Source organism: Castor canadensis, chromosome 5, assembly GCF_047511655.1.
Source record: "Castor canadensis chromosome 5, mCasCan1.hap1v2, whole genome shotgun sequence".
Lineage (NCBI taxonomy): Eukaryota > Metazoa > Chordata > Mammalia > Rodentia > Castoridae > Castor > Castor canadensis.
Genome location: NC_133390.1, coordinates 50,168,934 through 50,186,812, shown reverse-complemented (window position 1 = coordinate 50,186,812; position 17,879 = coordinate 50,168,934). Strand labels below are relative to the sequence as shown.

Here is a 17,879-nt window from a genome sequence, read left to right as displayed (position 1 = left end):
TTTTTTTTGTTGTTTCTATTTCATTGATTTCAGCCCTTATCTTAATTATTTCTTTCCTTCTGCTTGTTTTGATGTTTGTTTGTTCATGTTTTTCTAGGAGTTTCAGCTGGAGTGTTAGGTCATTGATTTGAGATCTTTCTGTCCTTTTGATATATGCACTCATGACTATAATCTTTCCTCTCAGAACTGCCTTTGTTGTGTCCCACAGGTTCCTGTAGGTTGTTTTCATTTTCATTAACTTCCAGGAACTTTTAATTTCCTCTTTCATTTCATCAGTGACCCATTCATCATTGAGTAATGTGTTGTTCAGCTTCCAATTGTTTAAGTGTTTTTTACTGCTGTTTTTGTTGTTGATTTCTAGTTTTAATGCATTGTGGTCAGACAGAATGCATGGGATTATTTCTGTTTTCTTATATTTGCTGAGGCTTGCTTTGTGCACTAAGATATGATCAATTTTGGAAAAGGTTCCATGGGCTGCTGAGAAGAATGTATATTGTGCAGAAGTTGGATGAAATATTCTGTAGACATCAGCTACATCCATTTGATCAATGGTGTGATTTAGTTCTAGGATTTCTTTATTGATTTTGTGTCTGGATGACCTATCTATTGGTGATAGGGGGGTATTAAAGTCTCCCACTACCACTGTGTTGGTTTTTAGGTCCTCCAGAGTATGTTTGATGAAATTGGGTGCATTGATATTGGGTGCATATAGGTTGATAATTGTTATTTCCTTTTGGTGTATTTCCCCTTTTATTAGTATGGAGTGTCCTTCTTTATCTTGTTTGATCAAAGTAGGTTTGAAGTCTACTTTGTCCAAGATAAGTATTGCTACCCCTGCCTGTTTTCGGGGACTATTGGCTTGGTAAATCTTCTTCCAGTTTTTCACTCTCAGCCAGTGCTTATTTCTGTTGATGAGGTGGGTCTCCCATAGGCAATAGATTGATCTTCCTTTTTAATCCAGTTTGCCAATCGGTGTCTTTTGATGGGGGAATTTAGTCCATTAACATTCAGTGTTAGTATTGATAAATACGTGGTGATCCTTGTCATGTGCCTGTCTTTATTGATTAAGGATTTGATTGTGTGTAGCTGAATCACTGTTACTCTTTGCTTTCTTTCCTTTTCATCTCTTGTGGTTTGGTATTGCCTGCCCTTTCATGGTTTTTTTTTCCTTTCATTTTCTGTGTGCAGAATTCTTTGGAGAATCTTTTGTAGTGGTGGCTTGGTGGTCATATATTTAGTTTCTGCTTATAATGGAAGACTTTTATTGTTTGTCTATTTTGAAAGATAGTTTTGCTGGGTAAAGTATCCTAGGTTTGAAGTTATTTTCATTCAGTGCTTGGAAGACCTCACTCCATGCTCTTCTTGCTTTTAATGTTTCTGTTGAGAAGTCTGCTGTGATTTTGATGGGTTTACCTTTGTATGTTATTTGTTTTTTCTCCCTTACAGCCTTCAATATTCTTTCTCTAGTTTCTGTACTTGTTGTTTTAATGATAATATGTCATGAGGTAGTTCTATTTTGGTCAGGTCTATTCAGTGTTCTGGAGGCTTCTTGTACCTGAATGGGCATAGTTTTCTCTAGATTTTGGAAGTTTTCTGTTATTATTTTGTTGAATATGTTATGCATTCGTTTTGCTTGCACCTCTTCTCCTTCTTCAATGTCCATGATTCTCAGGTTTGGTCTTTTGATGGAGTCAGTGAGTTCTTGCATTTTCTTTTCACAGGCCTTGAGTTGTTTAACTAATAGTTCTTCTTTTAATTGCCATTTCATCTTCAAGTTCTGATATTCTGTCTTCTGTTTGTTCTATTCTGCTGGAATGGCCTTCCATTTTGTTTTGTATTTCTGTTTCATTCTTTTTTCCTAGGTTTTCCATATCATGGGTTACTTCCTCTTTAATATTGTCAATTTTTGACCTTAATTCATTTATCTCTCTGTTTGTGGTGGTCTCATTTTCAGTTTGGCATTTATTTAGCACTTCTATGATTTCATTTATTTGTTTTTGTGTTTTCTCATATTCTTTATTTTTGTCCTCTTGGAATTTCTTGAGTGCCACCTGTACATTTTGGTTGACCATGTCTAGTAACATCTCTATGAAATTCTCATTAATTACTTGTAGGATTTCTTCTTTCAGTGTGTTCTTGTGGGCTTCATTGTGTTCCTTGGTATAGTTTATCTTTGTTTTTTTGGAGTCTGGATCTGGGTATCCATATTCTTCATTTTGCTCTAAATCCTGTAGTCCTTTATTTTTTGGGGGGGAATGGTTTACTTCCCTTTTTCTTCTTCCCATATTTCCACTGGGTAATGTTTGAACTATGTGTAATTTAGTATTAGCTGGGTAACAATATTAATACTAACAAAGCCAAGAGAGAAGGATAAAAAAGAGAGAGAGATGGAAAGATAAAAGGAATGGAGTAGTGAGGAAAAGAGAAAAAAAGGTAGAGGTGGTGGATGGTCAAACAGTAAAACAGGCAGCAAATCCCTTAAAGAAGGGAAAAAAATTAAAATTAAAATTAAAACAAAACAAAACAAATCACCAGTTCTGCAACAGTAGAATTGCAGTTTTAGTTGTTCTGATGCTAGTTCTTTAGCATGCAGACCTGTCTGTGTGTGTCTCTTAGGTAGGTTTTGAGCCTTCCTGTGGCAAGTGGATGGTGGGTGGGGTCCCACAGGCCTTTGGGTGGAAGCCTTTAGCTGAGGTGAAGTAGGGGGCCTTTGGAGCATGGGCTTGGCATGCCTGAAGGGTGCAGGCTGGCAGGAGTGGAGATCCTGTGTCTATGGATCGCTGGCTTGACAGGCTTGGTGGGCACAGTCCAGCAGAATGGAGATCGTGGGTGTGTGGGTCCCCGGCTTGGCAGGCCTTAGGGGCACAGGCTTGCAAGTGAATATTGTGCAGGGCTGTGTAGACCTTGGGGGCATGGCCTAGCAGTACTAAGATTGTGTGGGTTTGTATCTGCAGCAAGGAAGGCCTTGGGGGCATGTACCGGCAGAGCAGAGATCTTGCAGGGCTATGCAAGCCATAGGGGTGTGGCTGGCAAAGCAGAGATGTGCAGGGCTGGGGGCACAGCCCAGTGAAAGGGAGCTCCTGCAGGGCTGTGCAGGTCTTGGGTGCATGGCCTGGCAGAGATCGTGCAGGGCTGTGCAGGCTTGGGGGGGATGTGGCCTGGTGGAGATTGTAAATGTCTGTGGATCCCTGGCTTTAAGGGCTCATCCCACAGAGATCCTTCTGTTCTGAGGGGTGGGGGTTTGGGGTAGCATAGCCCTGGGGGCCAAAGGAGTAGGCCCAGAGGATCTTAGATCCCACAGTATATGGAGCAGCGGCTCCACGAGCCTATGGGTTGGCACCTGCTATTCTTTTAGTGTATCGTGGCGTGGAGAGGCCTCCCATGAGCTAGGGGTTCAGAGTGCTGATATTTCAGCTCTCCCTGGTGCTTTACCTCTGTCAAGCATGTCTCCAGCTTCTTATCAAAGTCCCTGGATCATGGAGGTTAGAAGGTCTGTGGCTGTGTTCCGGCCGCCATCTTCCAAGGTCTTCTATTCTTCTATTCTTTAAGTAAGATGGTGAATTAACTTGGCAGGGCCACCATTACAAAATAGTACACACTTGGTGGCTTAAACAATAAAAATTTACTTTTCCACAGTTCTGGAGATAGGCTTGCCCCACATTTTGCAGGTAGCCACTCTCTCACTGTGTCCTTTAATGGCTGTTTCACTGTACATGTACACCCCTAATGTCTCGCTTCTCTTCCTATAAGGACCCCAGTCAGATTAGATTAAGGATCACATTTATGACCTTATTTAAGTGTCTAATTCCAAATATCACACAGGAGTTAAGGCTTCAACATGGGAATTTTATAGGAAGATAATTCAGTCCATAGCAAGTTTCTTGGTTGTACTGCACAGGGATGCTATGTGCTTACTGGTTTTTTGTATACTTGCTCTATCAATCAATAAAAGTCCTGAAATCTCTGGCTGCAATTGTGGACTTCATTCTACTTGCAATTCTGTCCATTTTTGCTTCAAATATTTGAATATGTGTATTGAGGTCTTAAATTATTTAAGAATACATTCATGATTAGTTGATCCCTTATCATTATGAAATGACCATTTCTTTTTCTGATAAAACTCTTTGCTCTGAAATCTAACTTGTTGATATTTATATATTCAGTCAAGCTTTCTTTTGATTAGTGTCCTCTTTTTTCATCCTCTTATTTTTAACCATTAGACTTTTTATTTAAATTATGCTTCTTATAGGCATTATATGGCTAGTTCTTGCTTTTTTAAATTCTAATTTAATGGTCTCTGCATTTTGTTTGGGATGTTTAGAACCTTACATTTATAGTGATTATTGATGTTCATAGGTGTAAATCTTCATCTTAGTATTTGTGTTCTATTTGTCCCACCTATTCTTTGCTCTCTTTCCTCTTTTTCAGCCTTCCTTCAGATTGAATAATGTATATTTTCATTTTATCTTTTTGTTGTCTTATTAGTTGTAACTTTTTTATTAAAAAAATGCTTTTTGGCAGTACTGGGGTTTGAACTCAGGACCTTGTGCTTGCTAGGAAAACACTCTACCATTTGTGCCATGCCTCCAGCCCCACTATGTTATTTTAGCTGCCACTTTGGGAGTTTATAGTATGCATTTTTAACTTATCACCATCTGCTTTCTAGTAAAAATAAACTTCACATATAATTCACATGTAAGTACCTTATACTTGTATACCTTCCTTCCTTCCCTCCTGGACATCGGGCTATTTTCGTCATATATCATTCTTTTACATGTTGTGTATGTAACAAAATTGTTTTTATTTTTTAAACAGTAAATTATCTTTTACAGAGACTGGAATAGCAAAAAAATATTGTGTATAAGTTCACAGTCACTATTCTGTGCTTTTAATTCCTTTGTGTATATCCATATTCCCATCTTATGTCATTTTTTTCTTCTATATGAGAGGTGTCTTGTACTGTGAGTCTGCTGGTACTGATTTTTTACAGACTTTTTTATTTCAAAAAAAAGATTTTGCCTTTTTTAAAAGATATTTGCAGTTATTGAATTCTATATAACAATTTTTTCTTTCCATATTTGAAGATATCACTCCATTGTCTCACTTGCATTCTTTCCAGTGAGAAATCTCTCACAATCCTTATCTTCATCATTCTAAACATATCTGTCTTTCTGTCCCTTTTAAATATTTTCTTTTATACTTGATTGAAGAAACTTGATTATGAGTGGCATATTTCTCTTCTTGTTTGTTGTGCTTAGGTTTCTTTGAGTTTTTTGTATGTGTGGAGTTAGAAGTTTTCTGTATTTGTAAATTTGGGGGCCATTATTTCTTTTTTTTATGTGCAACAAATGGAACATCTTTATTTACAAGTACAAAATTAGTTAGCAAAGACAGTCATTGCCCACCCTTTTAGAGACACTAATCACTTCTTTGAGAAACTGATGAATTTTTTTGGCAGTACTGGGGTTTGAACTCAGGGCCTCACACTTGCTAAGCAGGTGCTCTACCACTTCAGCCACTCCATCATCCCCCATTATTTCTTAAAATATTTTTTCTGCTTACCCATCCCCTTGTCTACCTCAGACACACCAAGTACATGAGAAGCTTCCCACAGCACATTATTTTCTTTTTATTTTGTATAGTTTTTACTGCTGCATGTTTAAGTTCGTTGTCTTTTATCTTTAAATGAATGACTTTGCATCTTATATATTGTAGTGTTCATTTCTAGAAAATTGGTCTCTTTTGTCTCCTCCGTGTCTTAACATGATTTTGAACATGTGCTTCTCAACTATTTATGGTCTTTAATGATTCTAACATGTATTCAAGTTCTAAATTGGTTTCAAATGACTAATTCTTCTCCGCATTGTGGGTAATATTTTCCTGTGAATTTCACTTTGTTAGGTGCTGGATTTTTTCCCTAAAATATTTTTAAGTTTTATTCTGGAGTATAGTTAACTACTTGAAACTGCTTGGGTTTTCTGAGTTTGGTTTTTAAGATTTATTAGGTGGGACCAGAGCTGTGTTTAGAGCCCACTATTTCCCACTATTGAGGTTAGACTTAATGACCCATAAATTATGAGGTGTAACTCAAGGCCATAGGGACCAAATTAATTTTGGTATTAACAAAAGGTAAAACTATTTAGTATGTAAATCAACAACAATAACCATACCATGTATCACAGAGACACGATTTTGGAATTTTATATGTTTGAATCATCCACAGCACTACTTTAACCACGTGCTCAGAATATGAGACTGGATGTCCTCAAATAGATAATTATATTTATAAGCCCACCTCCATCTTCTTCACAAGTTTCAAAAATAATAAATATCAGAGTCCTTTCTCTCTCAGGTCCTCATGTGCGATATATTCCCAAACCTGACAACAAGCCCTGCTCTATCACTGACTCTGTCAAACGGTTCCCAACCGAGGAAGCCACAGAGGGGAATGCCACCAGCCCACCACAGAACCCACCCACCAACCTCACTGTGGTCACGGTGGAAGGGTGCCCCTCATTTGTCATCTTGGACTGGGAGAAGCCACTAAATGACACTGTCACAGGTAAGATCATTGTATTAGTGCTTATTACTCCAGTTTGGATAAATGTATGTCTCTGGGATTGGGCCCCTGGGTCAAACTGTGACACATGGAGCATATCTGAGGAGAAGCAAGTCCTAGCAGAATTCTACTATCCATATGGCACATTGTCAAAGTGTCATGGGATGGGAAAAATCATCTTTGTCTTCGTTATGGGTTCCCTCTTAACTTAGAAGATCTCTTCAAGGAAAGGAATTCCAGGAGAATTCCTTTCATCTCTCAGAATTCCTTTTCACAGATTAAAGATAGAGCTAGTCTTCTCATTGCTAAGGAAATTACATGAGTAGTAGCCACTGCTAATGATATTTAAACTACTTTTCCTTTCATTTACCCAACTTCTACATTGACGTAGAATTTTTAAGCAGGCTAAAAGTTATTTCAACTATCTTCAGAGAAATTGTGGGGAAAATGCTGCATTCCTGAGCAATTTTCTGCTCATCACAGTAAGTTTTGATTATACCACCATCAACCCAGGTCTTCTAAAAAATTAGTGTGGAAAATAAGAAACTCTGCATCTTTGAATTTGTTATATGGCAGTTTGATTCTGCCTCATGAACGGGAGGGTCAAACAAGAGAATGGAAAGAGAAATAAAAGACTAACAACCTAAACCAGCTAGAGGTAAAAATCAAACAGCCTGAGTCCATGAGGTTCCTACTTCCAGCTCCTTCCTACTGTGTCTTGGTGCAGGGAACAGAATGGTAGACAAGGAAGCTGTTAGGGGTAGGCAGGGGTGCCCAGGATGAGGTAGAGTGGAGAAAGTCAAGAACTGCCAGAAACATTCTCTACTGAGAGTGAATAAAGGGGATAACAGCAGTTAATTCTTCTTAGACAAAACCATGTGAACTGGGCAACTTCTAATATAAGCAGTTTATCTGTGCTGAATTGACTGTATTATATTTTGTGAATTTCCCTTTCTCATGCAATCTAGCCTTTATTCTGAGGGAAAAAAACAAAACAAAACAAAGCAATCACTACCTGTGTTCCTAGGGATCTGCCTAGTCCTGCTTCTTGAGACTCTGCTAGTAGATGCTACTATCTCGATATCTAAAAAGTCAATCGATCTCTCAGTATTGATTATCTATAATGTATTAAAACATCAAAAACTCTTGATCTATATACTTTGCAAATATGGAGTTCTTGTGATAGTTTGATGTTTAGTTTCCTTAAAGCCAAGTAATCAATAAAATTTTATTTGCCCTAAAGATGTGGGATATCAAAATGGAATTAATCTAATATATCTAATCATCTAATACATATCCAATAGGGTAATAGCTGATTTAACTTTTTAAAGATGTAAGATTTACCTTTCTAAGTCATCTATAATAATTTTTAAAAGTTACTTAATTTTGTAATCTCAAAGAATCATTAGGGGAGTATACTTTATACATCTAACCATCTGCTTTTATAACATTCTTCCTGTATGTTAGTACACTTCTTGGGCTCTTTCATGAGACATAGGACTAATTACAACAATTTTCATAGACAAGGACCATATCTCTTTAGCTATAATAGTTCCTAAATGGAAATAAGGCCATATTTAGCCATTGTTCTTCTAGCCCATATTTAAACATTAATTTGTACTAGTAAACATTAATTTGCTTACTTTTAGTGTTACATTAAATAACCACTTGATTTCAAAAGTGATTATTAATAAGCAATAGCTCATATAATGTAATACAGAAATTAATTCTTATATCACAAGAACTGGTTTGCTAATAAGGGATTGAGAAAAATAACAAAAAGAGTGAACCATGGCCCTCATTTCCAGAGGTGACTTTTGTCTTTTGGTTGTCAGGCACATATTCCCTTCCAGCAAATGCCTCCAAATTCAGTAGTTACTATGCTCAAGTAGAAGCAGATACATTAAAAACTTTTGCCATAGCTTAGCTCCTTAGACAGCTTAAAGTTGGGTTGTTGCAGTGTGATATTTCAAAACCATGTTGACACAGATTTAAATTCCAGACTAGCTACTTTCTAGACAAGCAACTCGGATTTGTAATTTTCCTCTGTGAGCCTTCATTTCCTTATCTGTAATAACTATTATTTCCCATTGTTATTAATTTATCCTGGGGAAAAAGTTAAGCAGGGAATTTGAATATGCAACCTAACTATTAATGAACTACAGAAATAATCCCTGAAAGTATAGTTTTGCAACATAACTATTAAAATGTCTGTCAGTACAGCCATTGTAGGAGTTTTATGTTGGTGGGTTTATGGAAAAACATGTCACTTTAAAGCATTAAAAATTACAGATAAATTTACAAAGCACAAGACAAACACATATTTAAAACTATAATTCTGAGAGAAATTCTAAATATTTGTACTTATGAAGGAAGTGTCTACATTCATTTTGAATAATCTGATCTCTCAGGGGAAGTATTATTAAATTAACCTTTAAAACCTGAATCAAATTAAAATTTGTGAAGATGTACACTGTAAGTTTCCAGTATTAAAAGTCTAGGTTGATGGTAAAAAGGATACCACACAGTTGATAAGAAATATCTCAAGCCCAAGATGTTTTTGAAGGTCGTTGCTTTGATGTATGACTAACTAGTTTCAGACAAGTTGTTCTTTTGGTGACTAAGCAGCACTTGAATCTTTACAATAAGAATAGAAAAGATTGACAGATAGGTTAGGATCAAAAAGGAGTCCGAATGATACAGATAGTTCTCATTCATTCATTCTTGCTGTACTGATGTCCAGATACAGTTGGCATTGTCTTCCAGTTTGACTTTGGAGTTTTGAAAGGGTGGTCATACAAAATTGTTCAGAAAAGGTCATCCTCCTTTTTTTTTTTAAATTAACCATTAAAAATCATCCCTGTGACTGAGAGTGATGGCTCTCACCTATAATCCTAGCAACTTGTGAGGCAAAGATCAGGAGGATCACAATTTGAGGCAAGACTGGACAAAAAGTTTACCTGTTCCCCAATGGCTGGATGTGGTGGCAGCCACCTGTCATTCTAGCTATTCTGGAAAGCACAAACAGGAGGACCATGGTCCAGGCCAGCCTAAACATAAGCGATAGAGGCTCAAGTGATAGAGTGCCTGCCTAGCAAGCATGAGGCCCAAAAACCCCAGTACCACCAAAAAAAAAAACCCTAACAAACAAAGAGAAATCATCCCCAAGTTAAAATTGGATATTTTAGGTCTATCTGAGCTATTCTAGTTTTGGTTTTACTTTAATATTCAGCTTATACCTTTGGTCTCAGTACAATAGCAGCATCTGCGTCTCTTTTGCAGCCTTCCCATCTTATCCAATGCCTGGCTTTTGTGTATTTCTTCATGTCAATGGAGCTAATTTTGAGTGCAGTGGTGGTGGTGGTGTTTGTTGTTTTTTTGTCCTCTCTATTATCTTGTCACATAAATCTCAACTGAGAGCAGGGTAAACTAATTTACAAACCTATACATTATATTCTTTTATTCTAAAAGCCTTTTTCTTTTGATGGGCCCTGTGAGTTCATAGTAACATGCCTTTAAGTGAAATTTATGCAGACCTCTATGAAGACTTTAAGGACACAATTTTTATTTAGCACAAAGAAAATTATCAAGAGAGCAAAACTTATGTAAGCAGTAGATACAGAATCCTCCTAAGTCCATCATTCCAAACAATGAAATATAGGAAAGTTTATTATGTGGTTTAAGCTCAAAATAAGTTTTTGCAGCAGTACTATGTGCTCAGTGGCCTTTTCCCCAACTATTGTAAAGCCCCACAGAATAGGAAACACAGCGTTTACTCAAGCACTGCCCCCTACAGTGCTTTCCCCAAACTGTACTTCTCATCCATGACAGATTCTCTGACTTACCTAAAAAATACCATAGGAAATACACTCAAAGCAATGACAGGAGGATCATTGTTCTTCACCAGGTACTAGGCCTTCCTCTGCTCGGGTCAAGGGAAAGGAGAAATAGTCAATAGGCAACTCCCCCAAATACTGTTGGGACCTATATCATCTGGTGACTTTCCTCTGCTAGAAATCACTAATATGTAAGATCAACATGTCTCTAAAACTGCAGCTTCACTTGCTCACTTTTATGCAAGTGGCTTTAGTATGTTGGCATCAAGAACAATTAAATTATCTGGGACATGAAGACAAATATCTGTTATTTTGTTTTTCCACTTTTCAGAATATGAAGTTATATCCAGAGAAAATGGGTCATTCAGTGGGAAGAATAAGTCCATTCAAATTACAAATCAAACCTTTTCCACAGTGGAAAATCTGAAACCAGACACAAGGTAAGCCCCAATGTTATTCCAGGTGAATTCTGAGAGTGCAAAATGACAAAGTATTGGCATTCTCTGTCTTAAAGGAGGATCTAACTTTGGTTTTATTCTTGCTTTTTGTAGCACAACACTAGAAACCTCTGGAGTCATGTTAAGAAAATATGAAATTTATTGGAGAGAGGAAGGCCAATAAGATGGTCTTATAAGTTAACAGGATAGCTGGCAATATAAAAAAAATTAGAGAAGTCCATTGATATCAAATGTAGATTTGAAACGCCAAAATTTAAAGGAGAAGTGTACATGAAGTAAACTAAGTTTGAAGCAACCAAAAATTCAACTGTCATACCAGTAAGGGGAGGGCAAAGAACTGGAAACCATCAAGTAAAATAAAGGTGAAAGTTTTTAATAGTTAATACTTAAAATGACCACATGCTAGTCCCAGATATATCATTCCTTTGTTTGGGGGACTTTTTATCATTGATAAAAGAGAGTAAAGTTTTAAGAATGGAGCTGCACTTTTTTACCTTGTTCTATAAGAAACAACTTAAATAAGTGTCCCTTATTGTATATCAATACCAGGCTAGTCATATTACTGTATGATTTTGTGGTTTCTTTTCATATCTAAAATACCTAACATTTTATTATTACTGAAGGAAAAATAAGGCTCTTAGCTATTTCTGATAATGTAGTGGGGAAGTTCCTAAAAGAGGTTTCCTTTTTTCATAAGTTTTCCTTCTTATACCTCGGATTGTTATTTATTGACTGAATTAAGTTGGTATTGACAGTAACACTTTAAAGAGCCTATTTTGGCTCAGGCAGTAAAGAGATTTTTCCAATCTTTTTAGAGGGAAAAGAAGTATCTGATTCATTATACATGTTTTGCTGTGCATAAACTTTAATCCTCTACTGCAAAAATAATATTTCTTTCACAAATGTGGTTCTTGAAAGTTCCCTATTTTGGGCTATAACATGGAAAGTTTTGCAACTGTTAATTTTCTTTAAAAATTTAAGTTAGCCAAAATAAACATATATTTCAGTAAAAGCCCACTTGATATTGATCCCGTTTCCTTAGCAAGAATGTGTGTGTGTGTGTGTGTGTGTGTGCGCGCGCGCGCGTGTGTGAGAGAGAGAGAAGAGAGAGAGAGAAAGACTGTTTTTACCATAAAATTTTAAGAAAAGAGTAAACATAAAACCATTTAATTTTTGAATAGGTAAATTTGTGCTTGTAAAACTGGGATGGTTATTCTCTTCAGTCTCCTGATTTTTATTCCACTTAATAAAAGTGACCTGAATAGTATATTCACTGAAAGGCATCCAGTTTGTAAATGTGCATTGCGTTCCTTTTCTGAATCAGTCTGTCCTCAAAACTTCTCACTGTGCACCTATTAGCTCATGATCAAAATGTAGAACAGTTATTCCAGTGATGGTTTAAGCCCAGTGTGTTTGTGAAAGGTTTATGTTTCCATTTAGCAAACATTTATTAAGTGCTAGAGATGTGCTTAGCCGCATGCTTGGTCTTGTGGCTACAACCATGAACAAACATGGTGCCTGCTCTTGAGATCACGACAAGGGAGAAGCTGTTAATAACCAAGCATTCTGCACAACGTTGCAAGAACACTGGCAGAAATATGCCAAGCACTGTGACGGCCTAGAGTGAATGGCATTCCACAAAGTCTGCGGAATTAGGAAAATTTTCCTGGAAAACGTGACACTTGAGCTGAGGCGTGAACAAGTACAAAAGAACTAGCACAGTGAATATAGTGGGGAAGACAGAGTCACAGAGAACAGCCTGTGTTAGTGTACAGAAGCAAACCTTAAATTATGACTGTCAAAATTTCCCCATGAGGGTTTGGAATTCTCTATTTGAACAACTGAAAGATAGTGGCTTCTGAAAGAACTGACTAGGAGATACACATAAATAATTTATTTTAGTAGTATTTTCTGTCAGTTGTCCTGATGTGGAAAAATGTGATATCTAAAAACAGGATAATTACTGTCAAATTTTTACATACCAACATGGTTGGAATAGAGCTTTGAGTTGGAATAGTTAATGCAGAAGAATCAAGGCAGAGATTAAAGATTTATAGACTGATTTTGGTCAGAAATTCTAAATAATCACACACTATTGCAGAAACAAAATGACAGTGGATCATGTTCCCTTTTCATTCTCCAGGTGAAAGCCAACCTTCCCCTGCCTGTTTTAATGACTTAGCTAGGTTTCTATCTACTCTGCAGAAGCCCCCAAAAATCACCCACATGGAAGGGCCATCCAGCAGCTGTTTTGCCCATGAGAGAATTTGGCTCCATACCCGGTATTAGATGCTCCTGACTCGAGACTGTAGCTGCATGACTGCTCTAGGCACCTGGCCACAGCTCCAAAGGCAGCTTAGGGGCCATAACTTTCAGCCAAAGGAGGCAAAGAAGATCTCTAGCACAGGCGATCTCCATCTCTTTTCCTTAGAGAAACTCTCTGTCACTTCCCACCCCTGAAATAACAAGAAATGTAGAGATGTTGGTATCCAGCTGAATGAGTACCCTAACCCACAACCCAATATTTACTTTCCATTTATTTCTTCACCATGAAGCCTCTTCTACCCTACAGTCCCTCAAGAACACTAATCTTCTCTTTTTACACGATGTGTGGTTTTTGTTGAATGTAAAGAAAAATATTAGGAAGAGCCTCTCCTACCTGTGAGCAAACCACTTTGTCTGCAAGACCACTGATTATTTTCAGTTCTATAAATAGAGAAACTGATAATGTCTTAAATGATTAATCTTGCATGAATATTATAGGGGCAGAAAGTGTGCATTAGTTGATCTGTAAGCCTCTTCTAGCTATAATGGCCAAAGCTATGTACAGAGTCAGTAACAGAACCAGAACGGAAAACTAAAACCTAGGTCAGCCCTATTAGGGAATTGGCCCAGTAAACTGCTCTCTCTGTCTGCAGTCTGCAATCTGTTTTCAGATGAATTCGTTTTAGCACACATTTTGATAATGTATTGATGGGCCAGGTTCTTCCTGATGAACTAGTTAGCATAAGGATGGACATACATGATCCCTGCAAGCTACGATGACCCTCTAATCCCATGTCTATTTCAATTAGCCTACTTATGTCCTTACTTTACTAAAAAACTAAAGAATATGTTGTGCATGCCAGATTTACATGTGGGCCAACAATTTCCTATGGAAAATGTACTCAGTCTGGTAATTAAGATAAATCAAACTCAATCTGCTCAAGTACTCTCATCGACCTTTGTGGGCTCTAGAGGACTGAAGAATAATTCTTCCTCCAAGACTAAAACCTACCAGAGTGGTGGCGATGATTGTTTGGACTCTTGTTTATATTGTTTGATTTAATAAAATGTTGGCATTAGAGATTAGCTGGAATAGATTCAGCAACTTCTTATAAACTGTAAATCTGGCTGAATGAAACAGACATAGAATAGCCATTATACCCATTTATGGTGTTTGTGTGAAATTCTGGCCTCTGCAGATTCTGTACTAACTTTCCAATATCTCTTCTCATGGGCTTTGTAGAAAGGTAAGGTGCCAGAGCATCAGGCTTTTTATGGTAAGTGTAGGCAGAAAAAGAGCAATTCCATCCTAGCTGAAGAAGAAAAAAGTTGATTGCTCAGTTTAGCAACTTTTCATCAGGCAAAAGAACAGTTCTCCAAGAGCACAGACCTTCACTGACCTAAAAAGACAGTAATTCTTCTACTTTTTTACTACATTTTCTTTGAATTCCTTAGCATCTAGGGAGGGATGGAAGAAAGTAACAGCAACACTGCAGAATTAGAACAGTTCTCCAAGAGCACTGACCTAAAAAGACAGTAATTCTTCTACTTTTTTACTACATTTTCTTTGAATTCCATAGCATCTAGGGAGGGATGGAAGAAAGTAACAGCAGCACTGCAGAATTAGAACAGTTCTCCAAGAGCACTGACCTAAAAAGACAGTAATTCTTCTACTTTTTTACTACATTTTCTTTGAATTCCTTAGCATCTAGGGAGGGATGGAAGAAAGTAACAGCAGCACTGCAGAATTAGAATTGCAGCCCAACTCCAGAATTTCTAGTCCCCCACAGAAATGGGAGACCAGGAAATGGAAGTGTCACTTAGGACTTAATGGCAGCCAGTTTATGATCCCCTGTGACTGCTGAATTCCTGTACTCTGTTCCCATTTTTTTTTTTTTGAGATAGCATCTTCGTATGTTGCCTAGGGTGGTCTCAAATTTGGGATTCTCTTGCCTTCACCTCCCGAGAGTAGCAGGTGTATGCCACCATGCAGGCTCTGTCCCTGATTTAGGTTTGTTTTGTGCTCTGAGTATCCACACAATGACTTTGCATTGTGGCAGATATTGAGGAATGTTTACTGTAATCATGCAATTCATGAGCTCACACAAACTGATTGACTGATTGTCTTTTCACCCTTCAAGTGACCCTTACTATTTTTTTTTTCCCTGTATACCACTTTTCCATTTCTCTTTATCCAACAGAAAGTTCTGCCTGAATGGGGCTCAGATATTTCAAGACTATACTGGGGATAAAATCAGCTAGCCAAACAGCTCAAATCAACAACTCAACCCAACAAACAGCTACAGGATGTCCTGTTTATATAAAAAGCAGATAGCTTGAGCTTTTGTTTAAACCAAGTATTTAAACCAGTAGGCAGTATATAACTAAAAAGTTCATCAAACAATGAAAGCTAAAATTCAGCTGTATATTTTGGGCAAAAACAGAGGGAAAAGTTTATAGAAACAAAGAGTAGGGAGTGACAGAAGTGTCCGTCCCAACTAGATCTGTGGGCTAGCCTGGAGGCTTTATTCCCTCTCACTGATGAGGAAATCAGTCTAATGCTAGATTCTGCTGATGGACATTCCTTGTTGTTGATTGTTTAGTTCATGAACTACAGATCATACTTTTTGAAACACTAGGTTTTCACTTTTCAGTGAATTGATGTATTATTTCTTACGCTGATTTTCATAGGTGCTTCTCAAATTTATTGTTCTTCCCCTTTAGGAAAATGCTTTAGAACTTTCTAAACTCATCAATGAAATCTTACCTTTTTCTTCTTTTTTTCTTCCCTTACACAGCAGAGAAGAAAGATTTCCCAACTAAAATTTCTATTTTCCAATAACTCATTGGCTGTGGCCTTATTATGACCAACCAAAATGCAACTATATAATATCGAAGAATTCTACATGGAGTTCTATGGCAGTGTTTGCCAAATTCAGTAGAAGAACTTTTTTTTTAAACAAAATCCTGTAGCCATACAATACTAACAAATATTTATAATCACTTATCAGGCATCTTGCTTTTACATGCATTATCTCACTTAATCCTTACTAAAGCTTCATGGATATTTTTATACCCTTGTGAAGTTATAATTACTAATAGCAGCATCCTATTGTTATCCTCATTTTTTTTTTTTTAGTAGTACTGGAGTTTGAACTCAGGGCCTCATGCTTCCTAGGCAGATGCTCTTGAACCACCCTGCCAAACCTTTTTGCCTTGATTTTTTTTTGAGATAAGGTCTCACTTTATTGCCCAAGTCAGCCTGGACCATGATCTTCCTATCTGTGCTTCCCATGTAACTGATACGACAGGTGCATGCCACTGTACCCAGCCATTGGTTGAGATGGGGGTTCCACAAACTTTTTGTCTGGCTGGGCTTGAACCATGATCCCCCTGATCTCTGCCTCCTTGAGTAACTAAGATTATTCATTTAGATATTCACTTTGATGTTCTAAGTCTAACAGATGCCTTTTAATTTTCATCAGAAATACATGGTTTTCACTATGCTTTGTCCCCCACAAAACTCATGCAAGAGTTTAGTCCCCATGGTGAGGTACTGGGAGGGTGGAAATTAATGATGGTGTTTAAAGGTAGGACCTTTGGGAAGTGCTTAGGACTAGATAAGAACATTAGGGCAGAGTCCCTATGATTGGTTCCTAGTGGCTTTATAATAGGAAGAGAGAAACATACACGCATACTCCCTATTTCTATGTGATGCTCTGTGCACCTCAGGACTCTGCCAGCAAGAAGGCCATTATAAGATGTGGCTCCTACACATGATAAAAGCGAGAGCACACAAGGGAGGGGTGAGGATAGGTAAGACACCTAAAAAACTAGCTAGCATTTGTTGCCCTTAATGCAGAGAAACTAAAGCAGATACCTTAAAGCAACTGAGGCCAATAGGAAAAGGGGACCAGGAACTAGAGAAAAGGTTAGATTAAAAAGAATTAACCTAGAAGGTAACACCCACGCACAGGAAATCAATGTGAGTCAATGCCCTGTATAGCTATCCTTATCTCAACCAGCAAAACCCCTTGTTCCTTCCTATTATTGCTTATACTCTCTCTACAACAAAATTAGAGATAAGGGCAAAATAGTTTCTGCTGGGTATTGAGGGGGGGAGCGGGAGGGGGTGGAGTGGGTGGTAAGGGAGGGGGTGGGGGCAGGGGGGAGAAATAAACCAAGCCTTGTATGCAAATATGAATAATAAAAGAAAAATGAAAAAAAAAATCTGAGGATTTGTGCAGAAATATTTAATATCCTTAAAAAAAAAAAAAAAAAAAAAAAAAGATGTGGCTCCTAGACCATTTACCTCCAGAAGTGGCTCGGCAGTTTGAAATAGTAACCAAAAAAAAAAAAAGACTAATTTTAAAACTCAAATACTATAAAAGTAATTCCTTTCTACTCCTAAGAGTAGACATTTTTTTTATTACTTTGGCTGTTTCTTCTGTTACTTAAATCCCTATTTCTGGCCTGACCATTTCTCAAAATAGTCAAATATTCAAGTCATCTATTTGTCTTCTGTATTTGTCTTTTGTCTTTTTATGGCAACATCTGTTCTGGAATCCCTTACCATCATCTTTTGCCTGTATCAAATCCCCTAGTTTCTGAATCATGTCTTCCTTGTTTATTCCCTTTCTTCGTGGCTTCTTGAGAAAGGTATCTTGAAGAGAAGTTGTGGAAGATAATACTTTTGAGTCTTTACATATTTTTCAAAAGTCCATGTTTAACTTTGATAATATTCTTTAGCTGGATAGATTT

The 17,879-nt window shown here is 37.3% G+C and overlaps 1 protein-coding gene across 19 annotated transcripts in view; it reads left to right on the top strand.

Moving 5' to 3' along the window:
• Window positions 1-17,879, top strand: part of Abi3bp (ABI family member 3 binding protein) — a 242,276-nt gene that overhangs the window by 216,487 nt on the left and 7,910 nt on the right. For all 19 annotated transcript variants that reach the window (XM_074073008.1, XM_074073007.1, XM_074073003.1 and 16 more), the window contains 2 exons: window positions 6,353-6,562; window positions 10,727-10,835. In XM_074073008.1, coding sequence (XP_073929109.1) covers window positions 6,353-6,562; window positions 10,727-10,835 — 319 coding nt within the window. The remainder of the gene's footprint in view (window positions 1-6,352; window positions 6,563-10,726; window positions 10,836-17,879) is intronic.